The 18,227-nt window shown below is 36.6% G+C and overlaps 1 protein-coding gene across 1 annotated transcript in view; it reads right to left on the reverse strand.

Moving 5' to 3' along the window:
• Window positions 1–18,227, reverse strand: part of FER (FER tyrosine kinase) — a 146,152-nt gene that overhangs the window by 70,021 nt on the left and 57,904 nt on the right. The window contains exons 11-13 of the mRNA XM_083351497.1: window positions 14,991–15,083; window positions 12,985–13,188; window positions 2,428–2,550 (exon numbers count right to left, since the gene is read on the reverse strand). Of these exons, the coding sequence (XP_083207623.1) occupies window positions 2,428–2,550; window positions 12,985–13,188; window positions 14,991–15,083 (420 nt within the window). The remainder of the gene's footprint in view (window positions 1–2,427; window positions 2,551–12,984; window positions 13,189–14,990; window positions 15,084–18,227) is intronic.

Raw genomic sequence — 18,227 nt, forward strand, 5'->3', positions numbered from 1 at the left:
CACTGGAGAAGAGCCTAATGCTGGAAAAGATTGAGGGCAATAGAAGAAGGGGATGACAGAGAAGGAGGTGGCTGGATGGAATCACTGAAGCAGTAGGTGTGAGCTTAAATGGACTCCAGAAGATGGTAGAGGACAGGAAGGCCTGGAGGAACGTTGTCCATAGGGTCGTGATGGGTCAGACACGACTTCGCAACTAACAACAACAATGTGACTGAGCTTGCATAACTCTTTGAAAGAATAAAGGTTAAGTGTTTTACATGATTTTAAAAACAAATATGTAAGTAAGATCAAATATTCATGGACTTGTTCTGAACCAGCCCTCTTCTAACAAACCCCTTATCAGAAAGAAGAGACTGGAGAGCGTCCAAGGCTAAAAGGCTTCTGCCAAGATTTAATTACGCAGTTAACAAAAACACTAGAGCTTGTCTTCTCAAGCGGAAAAGTTGCTTTCAGCAACCAGCCCCTCCCCAAACACTCCTTTTATAGAGAGCTCAGGGCGTGGTCTCCCTGTGCCTCCTCCCGAGGAGTCCCATAGCCTTTCTTTGTTTGTTCCTGCTCGACTGCCTCCTGCGTCGGGCGTCCTTGAACAGGGCCAGCTGTGGGTCATCATCCTCCGCACTCTCGGGCTCACGCAGCTGAGAAGAGGTCCCCGGCTGAGGACTCTGCAAAGCCTCCAAACCATCATCAGCCGGTTCGTCTCCCTCCTCCCCCTCATCTGAGTCCTCCGATACGTCGGAGCCGGCTGTCGGACCCACAGGCTGGCCCTGAGTCACAACAGGACTACTCTCCAAGACGGCTACTGAACATTAGGGAAATTTTTCCCTTCTACCTACAATCTGCCAATTTTGCTCCAAAAACTGGTTCTTTGGCAGCCCAGCTCCCTGGATTTGAATGCATTTAGGAACACCCAAGAGGGTTTTTGAACTGCCATGGACCCACCAGGGACAAGATATCTTAAAAATTACAGTTCTAGTGGGAGCACTGGAAAACCAGGTCATCCATCTTTTTCCTTTTGGTAGACCATTCTCTTAAGCATGCCTGAGTATCAACTACACTTTTTAAAGCTTCTGTTTTGCTTTGCTTCTTATCTCAAAAGTTGACTGGCCTGTTCACTACTGATTTATTTTAACACCTTGCTGGATTTTATTTGTTTCTTTTGCTCTTCTTCTTTGATCTTTTTGGCTTTTTTGAATAACCATTGTCTTCCATAAGAAAAAGCAGCAAGCCTTGGAGTAATGAAAATGTTTAGACTTCATTTACATCTATTATGGACTTTCACTACACTTTGGAGATTATTTTTTCAAAATTCTTTTTTATTCAGGACTAAAACATCTAAAAATATTCTCCCCACCTCTCTATTCTAAGGAACATCCTCCCAGTCTCAAGAGGAGCTTTACCTTTCCTTTGCCAAGTTATACTAGAGCAGCAATGTATCAGTACAGACAACTAAGTATACCTGGTAGAAAAAGATCCTTTGGTAATATGCAAACCCAAGTTGAAAACTTTTTAAAAACAGTTTGACAACATAATAATGTTTTCAAAAAAAAATAATCCAAATGCAAGTAATTGGAGTTAAATTAGATTCAAAAGAGGAATTTGATTTGAGAGTGGTAGATTCAGTGCAGGAGACTGATATGAATGTTTAAACTTAGAACTACCTGAGAGGATTATGCATGCCTTTCCAAAGTTCAAGCTTACACTCTTTTACAACAATAGAAAACTGAATGGACAAGTGAAGATTGGAGAATGGATTTATCATACTCAACTCAAAAAATAATTTCAGTTGGACATTTTGGGGAAGATAGACAGACTTTGGAGAATGGATCTACTATATTTAACTAGAGAACAATTGATAAGAGATGTCATTAAGATACAATCATGGATATCTGATTCAGGATGAATCCGTTAACTGTTGGGATGATTGGGGATAGAAAAGAAACTGTGGTAAACTTCCTACAAGTTGAATACAATAATAGTTTGTTAGCAGAGGCTGATAGTTTGTTTTTGCCTTTTTTGTTTGTTTGTTGTTCTATCTGCTTGTTTACTATTTGGCCATTAATATAGTAGATTGATGACAGGTTAATAATTTTAAACAGAATTAGAAGTTTGAAAAAATGCTGGGCCTGTTTCACAAGAGGTGGGAAACTAATATTGTAATACATTTAACAGTATTCACCTACAGGGGATAATATATGTATGTATGTATGTTTGTGGGGTTTTTTTTTTCCTAAATGCAATTTTTAATGTTTTGTTCCTTTTGATTTTTTGTTTAATTGTTCCTGTGAATCTTCTTCTTTTCTGGAGTTTTAACTTTTTTGAATAACAATAAAAATGATGACAAGAAATCAAATATTCATAAAAAGGAGAACTACACAATACCAAGTAGCCTACTTTTCAGTTTCCATCATTAGTATTAAATATACATACCTTAACAACAGGATTCAGCAGAATAACGCCTGATTTCTTTGTAATCACATGCTTCGTTGTATAATGATATTCTATAAGCTGAGGAATCGTTGAAAATCCTGTTCCTTCAAATCTGTATTGATTCTATAGGACAAAATTGAGGAAGAAATACGAAAGTTATGCAATGGGTGCTCTTTCCATTAATAAAGTCATGCCTGACTTTACCACTGTTTTATGCAACAAGTTGTCTTCTAAGAACCTCGACCAAACAATGCTGAAATGATTTACTAAACTGTAGTTATTTGGATAATATATAATATACGACTTCGTTTGCTAAAACATTGTTCAGCAGCTGGAAACATTTGGAAATATAAATTAATAATTGCTTCTTTTACTATTTTCATACCTCTCTTCATGAAGGTTTTAAATGACAATTTATTTAACTTGCAGATGTTCACTGTTGTTATATCTAACACTGTAATTGTAGCCTATATACATATTTACTAAATAAAATTGTAAACTTAATTCAAAACTAAAAGTTTATAGATCATCAAATCAGGATATACATTAAATAACAAAACTGAACTTCTGTGGAAATAATTTAATTGTAAAAGCACTATCATGCTATAAAAATAAGCAGGAAATTACAGGTTAATTGAACAGAACTTTTATTTTTTCAGTAAATTGAGATAAATATTATGTGGAAAGAAGGGCATATAGCTTAGGCAGAATATCAGCAAATAGCCCGTGCCTGCGAAGATGAAGTGAGGAAAATTAAGGCTCAAAATGAACTAAGGCTTGCGACCAAGGTAAAACAAACAAACAAAAAGCTTCTTTCAACATGTAAAAAACAAGAAAAAAGTTAAGGAAATGATTGGTCCATTGGTGGGGAAAGTGGGAAGAAGGTGACAAGCAACAGGGAGAAAGCAGAACTATTTAACTCGTTTTTTGCATATGTCTTTACACAAAGGGGAAAAAACAGTCGAACCTATCAAAAACAGTACCAGGAAAAAAAAGATTAAACACACAAGTTAAGATAGGCAAGAAAATGGTAAGTAAGCACCTGTCCAGCTTAGACAAGTTTAAATCATCAGGACCAGATGGATTACACCCCAAGGTTCTCAAGGAACTGGAAGGTGTGAACAGAGAACCACTGAACTATATTTTTCAAAGATCCTGGACCACTGGGGAACTGGAAGAGAGCTGATGTAGTTCCCATCTTCAAAAAAGGGGAAAAAATAGATCCAGGAAACTACAGACCTATCAGCCTGACCTCAATAGCTGGGAAGATTCTGGAAAAGATAATCAAACAGCAAATCAGCGAACACCTAGAGACAAACAAAGTCATTACTAAAAGCCAACATGGGTTTGCCAAAAACAGATCATGCCAGACAAATCTTATTGCATTGATCAAGTGACAAAATTAATGGACCAGAGGAATGCTTTGGATATAATTTACTTGGAGACATTTGATAAAGCAGATCACAACCTACTACTTGATAAGATATAAAAATGTGGGTTAGACAGCATCACCACCAGATGGATTCGTAGCTTAGCATGTGGCCGTACTCAGCGTGTGGTCCTCAATGGAACTGCATCTACATGGAGGGAAATGTGTAATGAGGTGCCCCAGGGCTCTGTTCTGGGCCCAGTGCTCTTCAACATCTTCAACGATTTGAATGAGGGGATAGATGGGGAACTCATCAAATTGGCAGACAACACCAAGTTGGCAGGAATAGCCAACACTCCAGAAGATAGGCTTAAGATACAGGAGGATCTGGACAGACTTTGAACACTGGGCGCTATCTAACAAAATGAAATTCAATTGTGAAAAAAGTAAAGCAAGAAAAACCAAATGTACAGGGATAGTATAGGCGGTACCTTGCTCAATAGTAGTAACTGTAAGAAGGATCTTGGAGTCCTAGTGGACAATCACTTAAATATGCGCCAGCAGTGTGCTGTAGCTGACAAAAAAGCCAACACAGTGCTAGGCTGCATTAACAGAGGGATAGAATCAAGATCACGTGAAGTATTAATACCACTTTACAATGCCTTGGTAAGGCCACACTTGGAATACTGCATCCAGTTTTGATTACCACGGTGTAAAAAAGATGTTGAGACTCTAGAAAGAGTACACAGAAGAGCGATAAAGATGATTAGGGGACTGGAGGCTAAAACATAAGGAACGGTTGCTGGAATTGGGTATGTCTAGTATAATGAAATGAAGGACGAGGTGGGACATGATAGAAGTTTTCCAATATCTCAGGGGCTGCCACAAAGAATAGGGAGTCAAGCTATTCTCCAAAGTGCCTGAAGGCAGGACAAGAAGCAACGGATGGAAACTAATCAAGGAGAGAAGCAACCTAGAACTTAGGAGAAACTTCCTTACAGTTAGAACAATTAACCAGCGGAGCAAACTGCCTCCAGAAATGGTGAATGCTCCAACACTGGAAACATCACCACCAGATTGATTCGTTGCTCTTGAAATACTCCCAGTTTTAACAAAGAAAATACAGTATTTCACAACAGAATATATAACTTTTGTTATAAGCCATGGAATAAAAATTAGAATAAAGTAGCAACCTCAGACCTATTTTCTAATAGTTGTTTTTAAAACAAAACAATAGAAACATCTCCTATTGAAAGTAGCTGAAAAATACAGTATCTCTTTTATCTCTAAACTATTTTAACAGGATATAAATGGATATTGTTCATATATGGAATAAAGCAAAATGAGAATATACAGTAATCCAAAAAATAATTAGGGAACTTTTAAACAGGCTAATATTCCTTTGAAACACAATGATGATGAATCATGAAAACAAATAACAGGGCGTTTCTTCCCACTGAAGTCAAACCTTGGTTACTTCGTAACGCTTGTCATAGAGCAATGATAGTGAACCTCTTAGAGACTGAGTGTCCAAACTGAAACCCAAAACCCACTTATATATTGCCCTATCTGTTTCCTGGTAAAATACATGGGAAAACCCCATTGGAGGAAAATTCCACTTAGGGTTAGGGTTAGGTCACCATGAACTCATAGAGCAAAATGGACATTGCCAAGAAACTAGGAGAGCTTAGGTATGGTTAGGAGGACACTTATTTTTCTAGGCAGCCCTATCCATGTTTCCTGGTAAAATACATGGGAAAATCCCATTGGAGGAAAATTCAACTTAGGGTTAGGGTTAGGTCCAACAAACTCGGAGGGGTTAGGTACGATTACGAGGGCACTTACTTTCCCAGGCTTCCTTATCTATGTTTCCTGGTAAAATACCTGGGAAAATCCCATCGAAGCAAAATTCCACTTAGGGTTAGGGTTAGGTCACCATGTATTCATAGAGCAAAATGGACAATGCCAAGAAACTCAGATTGCTTGGGTATGGTTAGGAGGGCACTTACTTTTCTAGGCTTCCATATCTACGTTTCCTGGTAAAATACAGGGGAAAATCCCATTGAAGCAAAATTACACTTAGGGTTATGGTTACGTCACCATGAACTCATAGAGCAAAATGGACATCGCCAACAAACTCGAAGTGCTTAGGTATGGTTAGGAGGGCACTTTGCTAGGCTGCCCTATGTATGTTTCCTGATAAAATACATGGGAAAATCCCATTGGAGGAAAATTCCACTTAGGCTTAGGTCACCATGAACTCATAGAGCAAAATGGACATTGCCAAGAAACTCAGAGCGCTTAGGTATGGTTAGGAGGGCACTTACTTTTCTAGGCTGCCTTATCTATCCTTCCTGGTAAAATACATGGGAAAATCCCATTGAAGCAAAATTACACTTAGGGTTATGGTTACGTCACCATGAACTCATAGAGCAAAATGGACATCGCCAACAAACTCGAAGTGCTTAGGTATGTTTAGGAGGGCACTTTTCTAGGCTGCCCTATGTATGTTTCCTGATAAAATACATGGGAAAATCCCATTGGAGGAAAATTCCACTTAGGGTTAGGTCACCATGAACTCATAGAGCAAAATGGACATTGCCAAGAAACTCGGAGTGCTTGGGAATGGTTAGGAGGACACTGACTTTGCTAGGCAGCCCTATCCATGTTTCCTGGTAAAATACATGGGAAAATCCCATTGGAGGAAAATTCCACTTAGGGTTAGGACACCATGAACTCATAGAGGAAAATGGACATCACCAACAAACTCGGAGTGCTTGGGTATGGTTAGGAGGGCACTTACTTTCTAGGCTGCTTTATCTATGTTTCCTGCTAAAATAAACGGGACAATGTGATTGGAGGAAAATTGCACTTAGGGTTAGGGTTAGGTCACCATGAACTCATAGAGCAAAATGGACATTGCCAAGAAATTGCTTGGGTATGGTTAGGAGGGCACTTACTTTTCTAGGCTGCCCTATCTATAAAGGTAAAGGTAAAGGTTCCCCCGCACATGCGTACTAGTCGTTTCCAACTCTAGGGGCCGGTGCTCATCTCCGTTTCAAAACCGAAGAGCCAACACTTGACCGAGGACGTCTCCGTGGTCATATGGCCAGCACAACTAGATGCCAAAGGCGCACGGAACGCTGTTACCTTCCCACCGTAGTGGTCCCTATTTTTCTACTTGCATTTTACATGCTTTCGAACTGCTAGGTTGGCAGAACTTGGGACGAGTAACAGGCGCTCACTCTGTTACACGGCACTTGGGATTCGACCCGCCAAACTGCCGAGCTTCTGATTGACAAGCTCAGCGTCCTAACCCACTGAGCCACCGCATCCCTTACCCTATCTATATTTCATGGTAAAATACAGGGAAAAATCCCATTGAAGCAAAATTCCACTTAGGGTTAGGGATAGGTCACCATGAACTCATAGAGCAAAATGGACATCGCCAACAAACTCAGAGTGCTTGGGTATGGTTAGGAGGGCACTTACTTTGCTAGGCAGCCCTATGTATGTTTCCTGCTAAAATAAATGGGAAAATGCCATTGGAGGAAGATTGCACTTAGGGTTAGGGTTAGATCACCATGAACTCATACAGCAAAATAGACATCGCCATTATTATTATTTTTTCCACATAGTGGCGGAGGCCTAAAGCGAAAAGGTTTTATAAAACCCAGCTGAAGGTGTAGGACTGGGGTGATGGCACGCATGCCAAAAGAGAGGGCTCTGCCTGCCAACAAACTCAGAGTGCTTGGGTATGGTTAGGAGGGCACTTACTTTGCTAGGCAGCCCTATGTATGTTTCCTGCTAAAATAAATGGGAAAATGCCATTTATAGGTTTGCCACCACGGTCCTAGAGTATTGAGTGATAAAAAAATAATGTGGAGCTCAAGAAATACAACACACACAGGCAGATGGTTAGCTTATAGATTGAGGAAAAAACAAAGGGCTTCTAATATAGATAAGATTGAGTATAAAGGAAGGGTTGTGTTTCAACAGAACCTTATTAAGGATGCTTTTGTGGATTTCTATTCGAAATTATATGCTAAAGAGGAAATTAATGAAAAAGATATTGATATATATTTGGAGAATGCTAGCATCCCGGTTCTTACGCAAGTACAAAAAGAGGGGATTAATCAACTGATTACAGAAGAAGAAATTTTTACAGCAATTAAGGAATTGAAGGTGGATAAAGCATCAGGTACGGATGGCTTGACTGCGGCCTATTACAAAAATTTACAATTAGAGATGATAAAACCGTTAAAGGAACTGTTCCAGACAATCCAGAGGGGGGGAAAGGTGCCACCGTCTTGGAGAACAGCTTTTATTTCCTTGATTCCGAAGGAAGACCAAGATGCTACACAAGTTAAAAATTATAGACTGATATCGCTTTTAAATACAGATTACAAGATATTTGCTAAGGTTTTGGCCAATAGACTGATGAGGGTTCTGCAACAGGTGATTCATGGGGATCAAACGGGGTTTATTAGTGGTAGGCAAATGAAAAATAATGTGAGGCATATAGTTGATGTGTTAGAGTTTTTGGAAAGGAACAACCAGATCGCTGCGGTGCTAATTTTTTTAGATGCTGAAAAAGCTTTTGATCAATTGAATTGGAAATTTTTGTTGAAAGTTTTAGATAAAATGGATTTTGGGGAAATTTTTTTACAACCGATTAGGGCATTATATCAAAAACAAACTGCCCGAATTATAGTTAATAATAGCTTGACAGAAGCATGTAATATTGAGAAGGGCACAAGGCAAGGGTGTCCGTTATTGCCCTTGTTATTTGTGTTAACATTAGAGATATTATTGGTTAAAATTCGGAATTCGGAAAAAATTAAGGGGATACAAATTGGAGATCAGGACTACAGATTGAGAGCATTCGCAGACGATCTGGTTGTTACAGTGACCCAGCCAGAGAACTCTGTTGTGGACCTGATGGAGATAATAACACAATATGGGAAGGTTTCTGGATTTAAAGTTAATATACAGAAAACCAAAATTTTGGCCAGAAATATGACAGCTTCGCAAAAGGCTCTCTTAGAAGGATTAACTGGATTTGAGATTGTTAAAAGGGTTAAATATTTGGGGGTGATTTTGTCGCCCTCTAATACAAAGCTATATAAAAATAATTATGAAAAACTATGGGGGAAAATTCAAAAAGAATTGGAGAGTTGGGAAAAATTGCAATTGTCTTTGTTGGGACGGATTGCAGCAGTAAAAATGAATGTCCTGCCTAAATTTTTATTTTTATTTCAAATGATACCGATTCTTAAGAAAGATTCTAACTTGGAGGAATGGCAGCGAGGTATCAATAAATTTGTCTGGGCAGGGAAAAAGCCACGAGTTAAACTTAAGATTATGCAGGATACTCGTGAGAGAGGTGGCCTTAAATTGCCTAATTTTAAATTATATTATGAAGCTGCTGCATTAGTAGGAATAAGTGATTGGATTAATCTGACGCAAGGGAGGTTATTAAATCTTGAGGGCCATGATTTGTTGTTTGGCTGGCATGCATATTTGTTGTATGATAAGAAGGTAGACAACGTGTTTAGGGTGCATATTTTAAGACAGGCATTGCTGAGAGTTTGGAAGAAGTATAGACATAAGTTAAGTTGCAAGATACCATTGTGGGCAATTCCAAAACACGCAATAGAAAATATACATGCTGGCTTTAAACATGATGTGACTACGTACAAGGAGATCCTCAGTTTGGAAAGAAATGTTTGGTGTTTGAAATCATATAGCCTCTTGCGAGAAGAGAAGGTTGTTCAAAATTGGTTTCAATATACTCAGTTACGGGCCAGGTGGAAAGAAGACCAGAAAAATGGATTTACAATGTCTGATGAAAATTTGATAAAGCAAATTAGAAATCAGGGACCAGCACATATCAAACGGATATATCTTGCATTGATAGAGATTGACTCAGAAACAGAGCTTGTTAAGGATTGTATGATAAAATGGGCCCAAAATATCCAGGAAGTTATCACAATGGACACGTGGGAAAAGATTTGGGTCAGGAACGTAAAATTTACTCAAGCTCAAAATTTAAGAGAGAACTTTTACAAAATGTTTTATAGATGGCATTTAGATCCTAAAAAGCTCGCAAGTATGTATCCGAATTATCAGCCTAAATGTTGGAGGTGCGGTGATGAAGATGCAACATATTTTCACATATGGTGGACATGTAAAAAGGTTAAGGCTTTTTGGATAAAAGTTTGGTGGAACATGCAGAAGATTTTTAAACAGAGGATAAAGTTTTGTCCGCAACTTTTTTTGTTGGGAATAATTACAGATGCTACAGTTGTGGACACTAAGTTGATGTTGAATTTAATTACGGCAGCAAGACTCTTGATAGGTCAGTATTGGAAGAAAGAGGAATTGCCGTCTATAGAAGAGTGGACTTTAAAGGTTTCCGACCTGGCAGAGATGGCGAAGATTTCGGCCTATTTGAAAGATCATTCGCAAGAACGCTATATTATGGAATGGAGAAAATGGATTGAGTTTATCCAGAATAAGTATAGGGTTAAGAAGTTTTATGTAGCATTTGAATAAGTCTTCTTTCTTTTTTCTTCTTTTTTTCTTTTAGTTTTTTTTATATATATATTTAATATTACTAAGGTTTGTTTTATCCTATATAAGCTAGAGAGTGATGGACTTTAGAGTTTATAGTTGTTAGTATATGATTATTTATGATTGCTTTTTATATATATACCTTGTATTTAGCTCTGGGAAGTCGGGGGGGGGAGGGGGGGAGGGGGGGAAGGTAGGGGGGGAGGAGGGAGGGGGAAGGGGGGGTTTTTTAAAGGAAAATTGTATCTTAAAACTTTTCAATAAAAAAAAAATACAACACACACACACTCACAAAATTTGCTTTTCTGAAATAGTTCTGGTCAGCTACTATTGTCTTTACAGTTGCTTTTAATAATGAAGACTTTTGACATAATATTTGAGCACAGGTTTTGAAAAAACTTCATTAATACCCCAAATTTAAGATGATTATATAATACAGTAATCATTACATCATAAATTTCAGATTGCTAAATATATCTTGTATTGTACTTCAGGAGGTTTTCAAGACATAGACAATTAAGACTCTTTATTTAGCTCCCTTGGACTGCAAGGCGATCAAACCAGGCAGTCCTAGAGGAGATCAACCCTGACCGCTCTTTAGAAGACCAGATCCTGAAGTTGAAACTCAAATACTTTGGCCACCTAATAAGAAGGAAGGACTCACTGGAGAAGAGCCTAATGCTGGGAAAGATTGAGGGCAAGAGAAGAAGGGGACGACAGAGAATGAGGTGGCTGGATGGAGTCACTGAAGCAGTAGGCGTGAGCCTAAATGGACTCCAGAAGATGGTAGAGGACAGGAAGGCCTGGAGGAAAGTTGTCCATGGGGTCGCGATGGGTCGGACACGACTTCGCAACTAACAACAACAACAATTTAGCTCTACTAATATCTGCTTCTTGCAGAGTAGTAACCCAATCCCATAATTTCATATAATCTCCATCCATACTTTATTCAGAAAACATTATTTCACACACTTCATATATTAATCTTCCCTGTTTAGGCTTTTAAGCGGAAAATGCTTGAGGTGTTTTCCATCTGTGGATTCTTTTAAATTTAAATGCTTGAGTGATTTATTTCTACTAAGACGTTTGTGTGAAAAAAATGAATTAATCACTCCTCAAATTAGAAATATTTATTTCACAATTCAATGAAACAATTGTGAATTATCTATGTGTGTCTACTACAGCTTTATGACAAGTTGGCTGGCTATACATGCATATATTTAAAATCAGGATTAGGGTAAAAAAAATGGAACATAGGTATCCTCCTACCACAGTTTCAAGATTTTAGGAGAATTTGTTTGAATAATTAACTTCCCCCATCCTCCCTTTTACTAGTAGTTTACCTCTGAAGAACAGGAACAGCTTGTGTACAACTCTGCAGTCTGGAAACCAAATATGCCAGTGTTCCTGAGAAAAATTCTGCTTTATATTTTTTTCTTTCGTTCATTCCATTTATATAATGTGTAGTCAGCTACAGATTCATTGCAGTTTATAACATCAACAGTGAAACATTCCTAATTTATAACCAACAATTTAAAAATCCAGAGTACAAATATAAAAAACTAAGCATAGAATATAAAAAAGAAAAACTCAGCCCATCGGCAGTAATACAAGCATCTAATACAAGCATCTACTACTACTAAAGATGGTGGCAATATAGAAACTCACCAAACGCTGTCCAGAAGAGCTCCATTCTGAGGAACTTTGTAACAGATGGGGCAAGCTAAGGGGGAGGCTATTCCACAGGAGGCTGCAATACAAAAGTAGTATCTCCTGGCCTCAGTTGCCCTCACTTCTTTGGAACTGGGGTACGATCAAGTGTTTCTTCTGGCATGAACATACAGTACTGGCCAATTCAAATAGGAAATGCTGCTCCTGGGAATACCAGGCACAAGCCACACAGGCTTTACAGGGGGAAAAATAAATCAGCATTTTGAACTGCATTCAAAAACCTGCAGGCAATGAATGTAGGGACTAAGGCACATATTTTACTTGGAGGTAAAACCCAACTATTGGGAAGTTGCATTTTGCACCAATTCCAGTTCCTGAATGCTCTTGAAAGGCAGCCTCTTGTAGAATGCACTGCAGTAGTCTTATTGCACAGTGATGCACTGCAATTGTTAACATACTAATTTGCCTATTTGGGGTGTGTGTGTGTGTGTGGTTTGCTATCATTTTCAGAAATTTCTACATAAGGTTCTAGTCATGAAATTCAAGAATAATTGGAAGAACCAACGCTGGAAAAATAAAGAACTGCACCTCTCCAAAAAATTAGATCAGTGCATTTTAGGATAAAAATGGCAACTAGCAATCACACAATTCTAAAGATCTCTAATTAGAAATTAACAAGAGAGCAAAGAACATTCCTTTCAACATTTCAGAGGTTGAAAGATCGCTATAGAAAACTACTGAATCCTGAACCAAATGCACAGAACAGTACTTGTGGCTCTTATGAAGTGGATAATGATTTCTTAGCTTTAAGAAGCAGGTAGGTAATATAATACCGAAGCTGTGCATAATTATTTAGCAATCTAAGTATAATTTAAAACTAATTATGTAGCTATTGAAATCAAGTGCACTTCAATCACTTAAAAAATCAATGTCAAACTTACATCAGCATACTGAATGATAAAGTGTCTCCGTTGCCCATCAGAAAACACAGAAAGGACATATTCCCCAGGCTTCCCGTGGCTCTCTCGCACCAAAAAGTCTCCTTGCTGTTTTAATAGCTCTTGAGCTTCTATTCTTGGGATTGCCCCATGATACCAATCTTGTTCTGCCAGGGGTTTTTCACTGGCTGATATTACATCAAAAAACTTAAAGAAAAACATGAAAAAAATGATTAATATAATGGCAAATATGAGAATTAAGTTACTGTAGCGGTTAAAGGTACTGGGCTAAAAATGGAAGACTGTGCATTGAGGTCTAATTCTGCCTTAGGCATGAAAACAGCTGGGTAACCTGGGGCCAGTCACCTTTTGCAGATTGTGAAAGTTGACATAGGAAACTCTTTCTAAAAATGTTTCAAAAAGACTGTATGGATTTGTGCAGGACTTGATTCTTTGGATTATATATTAGAATACAACAAGGAAGTTCGCTGTGTTATACGCTATAATATAAATTTAATAGATATAAATAAATGAACAGAGAATAATGCTCTACTATTCTGTGCATTCATTAATAGGGCTGTGCAAAATATTCCAAAGAGAAGCTTCTTATAACATTAGTTTCTTTTCTTAAAGACTGAAGTAGCCACATCCTTTGGAAAATTGTCCCATCTGTCCTTCACTGTATGCACATGAATGATTTTCTTGTAATACTGGATTATATACTTATGTTCTAGTCAGTATGGTAATAAAGGTACCCCTCCATTCACGTGTGAGCTGCATATCATTATCAATCTTATGAGATGCCTCCTCCCCCGCCCCTTTCATGTGAACTACTAAAAGTGCACTTGTAAAGAAACATTTGCAGGAAACTGAATCGATCCTGACTTCGGGAGAAGGTATCCAACAGAAACCAATAGGCCAATAAACCATTTTGTTTATATTCACTGCCTATATCTTGAAGATAATATAGCTATAGCATGCTTGATCTAGTAATAAAGGATAAATAATGAGAAAACCATCCATTTATCAAAACCATTCCAGCGTCATGCTGTATTTTATTCTGTCTGCCTTTGTCTTGTCCTTTCAATGTAGTATGCCAAAGGTTTATAAGCTATAGTTCTGCTTTTTGCTCAGGGCTGGGTCAGGATGTTGCCAATGCTTTGCTGCAAGCCCAGTGTACACTCTTGTTATTTGCATACTTAACAAATATTATATCTTCAAAGTGGTTTGCTTTTTTAGGTGAGCCAGGTTTTGGTCAGAAGATGAACTAAAATTAACATAACCTATCTGAGAACAAGCTGTTCCAATTCATATTTACCTATAATATATTGCATCAAGGTAAGTCAAATTTTTAACAAGAAGTGAGAGTATAAGACAGATAAAGGCTGAGATTGGAAAATAATGATGTAATTTATACTGGCACATTTTTTAACTGAAAACCCTGATGAAACTTCATCCACAGGTTTAATTAATTTAGAAGTTAACAATCAGATAAGGCAGTGGTACAAACATGACAAGCAGATCAATGACTAAGAGAAGCCCCAAATGGACCAATCAACATATACAGTATTTCTTTTCTGATACCTCATCATCCTTTTGTTTTAACCCTGTTAGCCTAACTTTGCATTCTGATACTAGCCATTAGACTGAAAGGTTGACTCTAGGTAACTCTTATGGACAGGGACAGACAATTTTTTTCAATTATTATTATACTTGAAATTTGATGACTTGCTTGATCACAATAAAATCTATTTATATACATTTCAGTTTAATTGAAACTTTGCTTATTAAATGAATGTGCACCTGTACTTTGGGAGTTCAAATGTTTGAATTCTTTAGTGATGGGTTTCATCTATTGCAAACTGCTAGGAAATACCATTCTCAATATAGGAAGTATTATAAACATTAATCAAATGATCCTGCAGCAAATAACAGAAAATTATACAGAAAATGGTGAAAACATTTTTTTTCTTGATAAAGACATAAGAATATATTACCTGCCCACTTACCGATGACGAGCCTAACATAGACTTTGGTGATCTTATCATACCAGCAATGGAATGTCGAATAGTATCAAACCTGGAAACTTTATCTTTTTTATCCTAGGAAACAAAGAGAGGGAGAAATAGTCCAACAGAAAATAAAACAATGATTTGTAGCAGATTAAATAGTCACTTCTAGATAAAATTTTGGTTTTACCCAACTTAATCATCAAACATGAGTTAAAATGGCTTCTTGGTCTCGGCTTTGTCTAAAAATGTCAGTACTTTTGAATAGTTTTGCCAAGAAACTATGACTATTAAAAAATTATATTGCCAAAATAATCTCATTCTATAACCCTGATTTTTTTTCTGTTTAAAAACTTAAACGTATTTTATTAAGTTTTCCTTGGTACTTTTCCACCACAACAAAACTATGCAACAGATTAAATGGAACAAACAACACATTTACAGAACTTTCCAAGAGAATATGGTCTATTTGTAGTATTCTGATACTGGTACAGGAGACTGAATACAAAGCTGAACAGTATTGTATAACATATTCAGAAAAAGAGTCCATACAAAAGGGAAAGTTCAGTGGAATTACATGTAAACGAAATGCAGACCTGTACTGAAATCTAGGAATTTGAGCATGAGTTCCAAAAGAAAGCCTTTGTGTAAAAATGCAAGAAATAGAAAATTACAAATATATTATTTGGAAGTGCTGTAGATTGGTAACTAATTTTCTAGACTTCATTGGATTCTACTCACTTGTTTGTATTGGTAAATTCTTACTCTTCAATACATGAGTGTTGCTGCTTAAATAATGGAAATGGTTCATCATCCACACAAAAGTTTGCAAAACCAACCCAGAACACTGCAATAGATTGTTATTCTTGACACCATCTCTTAATATTGACATTTCAACAGCAACTGAATGTCTTTTTTGTGTCACTAGACACTGTCCATAAATAATGTTACCATATGCACAGTCAGGTGTTGGGGCTGTAGCTCACTTCTTCCTTGCATTCGCTTGATAAGCAAAAGGAGGGGGGGGGGGAAATCACATCTCTTACCAATTTACATATTAGTGCATTCATCTTCATGACTTGCTATTTTAATGTTAATCTGATTTCATACCAAAGCTAGCTGGGATGATGGTGAATAAATAATCAATACAATAGTGATCTTTTTTATTTGATATTTAAAATAAACTTGAAGTAGAACATAAGAAACCAACATTTAAAATAAATTATCAGACACAAAGGAGAACAGATGCAAATTTAACATCTGCACAAAATAAAGTTGAGTTAGCCATTAAAAACTATTTCAAATAGTATCTGATCAATTGATATAAAAATGGTCACAAATAGACTGTCTGGATCCTCAAAATAGCCTTTAGACAACAAAGCATAATTTTTGAAATTATAATTTGTCCAATAATAAAAGGAGCTACTGAGAGTTCCCTGACAGATTGATTGTAGATAGTGGGTTAAATGGCTATTTAAAAAAAAACCTGATCTCTACATTACCATAGATACCAATTTTGCTTCTAGGTCTGCCAGGAGTTGGGATGATCAACATACTTCCCGCACTCAGTAATACAAAGACAAAGGGCCTTTTTCATATAAATGAATTATGGGAATTAGCAGCAGCTAAATGTCATTCTGATATCTCTAAAGGGGAAAGGGACAATTTCCCCCCAAACTAGTTCAAATAATGCATTAATATTGCATTCACCAACATTCTATTTTTTAACTGTCCTCTGTAGAACATATGACTAAAATAATATCCCTAACCCTTGTATTTTGCTTGGCTTCCTTTGCTATAAATATTTACTACCTTTTAAAATATAAATATTTATCTAGTTAAGTATTTTTTAAAACCAGAAAGCAGAGAAGTTGACAAGGGAAGAATTTGCTAATTTTAATTTTAATTCTGTTTTTTCCATACCCTCTCATATTTTTATATTTCCCAATCAATAAGTAAAAAAAAAGAAACAAAGAAACAAAAAAAGAAAGAAGAGCAGCTTATTTCTCCCTCCAAATTCTAAATGTTCTTACAAATAACAATCAGTTCAACATTCAACTATATTTACATTAGTGGATTTAAGTACTAGACTACAAAAAATAACATATGAAAATATGTATTTCTCCTAATTTAATATATATTTATTCCCTCAATTTCTCATTCCATAGCTAAGAATGTATTTAGTCTATTTAAACTTTGAACATTCCATTCAATAGTTCTAATCATATAATACTTTAAATCTCATTCAAAACCCATTTTTTATATTTTTCGTATCACATTTAAGTAGCTAAAACGTTTGCTTTTGTTTAAATCAATTCAACTCAGAAGAATAGAAAACAAAAAACAAACAAAAAAACCCACAATTATATTGATTTGGAGGAAGAAAAAGAAGAAAAAATTTCCTTCTAAGAGTAATATATTTCACAATTTTCCCTTTTCTTAGCCATATTCAAACAAATGTTTCTTTTTGAAGTATTCTTTCTGATATATTCCCATCTTTTTCCTGATGTTTCATCATCATTTGTTTCCCTAAAGGGAATTTTTTCTCATTCTTTTCCTTATCTTCAAAGCTGTTTAGACGTATTAAAATATTTCCCAATTGAATTAAATGATAATTTTTTATTTTATATGATTCCATCTTCAAGTCTCTATCCTCAAAATTATATTTAATCATCCCTGCTATATTTTCCTGAGAGAGTTCTTGAAGTGAAATTAAGTTGAGAATAACTTGATTCATGCTCTCAAGGTTATTCTGCATTTCCTTGTAATTTAAGGTCATTGTCCTTTGAAATTTTTGCTGCTTATCATAGACTTCCTTTTTTGAAATGAGCATTTTATAAGGTTCCTTCTTTGAGTCTCTGTCTTCAGAATCTTGTTCAGTCATCTCTACTGTATTTTCCTGAGGAATTTCTTGGAGTGAAATTAAGTTGAAAATGAGTTGATTCATACTCTCAAAGTTATTCTGGATTTTTATATAGTTTAAAGTCATTGTCCTTTGAAATTGTTGTCGCTCATCACGTTTCCTTTTGTAAAGTATTCATTGCTTCAGCTACAGTTGCAAGAAAAAGTATGTGAACCCTTTGGGATTACGTGGCGTTTTGCATGAATTGGCCATAAAATGCGCTCTAAACGTCATGTAAGTCACAACAATAGAAAAACACAGTCTGCTTAAAATAATACTACACAAACATTAGCTGTTGTCATGTTTTAATTGAACATGGAAGATGGAAACATTCA

Source organism: Vipera ursinii (assembly GCF_947247035.1).
Source record: "Vipera ursinii genome assembly, chromosome: 2".
In the NCBI taxonomy this organism is placed as follows: domain Eukaryota; kingdom Metazoa; phylum Chordata; class Lepidosauria; order Squamata; family Viperidae; genus Vipera; species Vipera ursinii.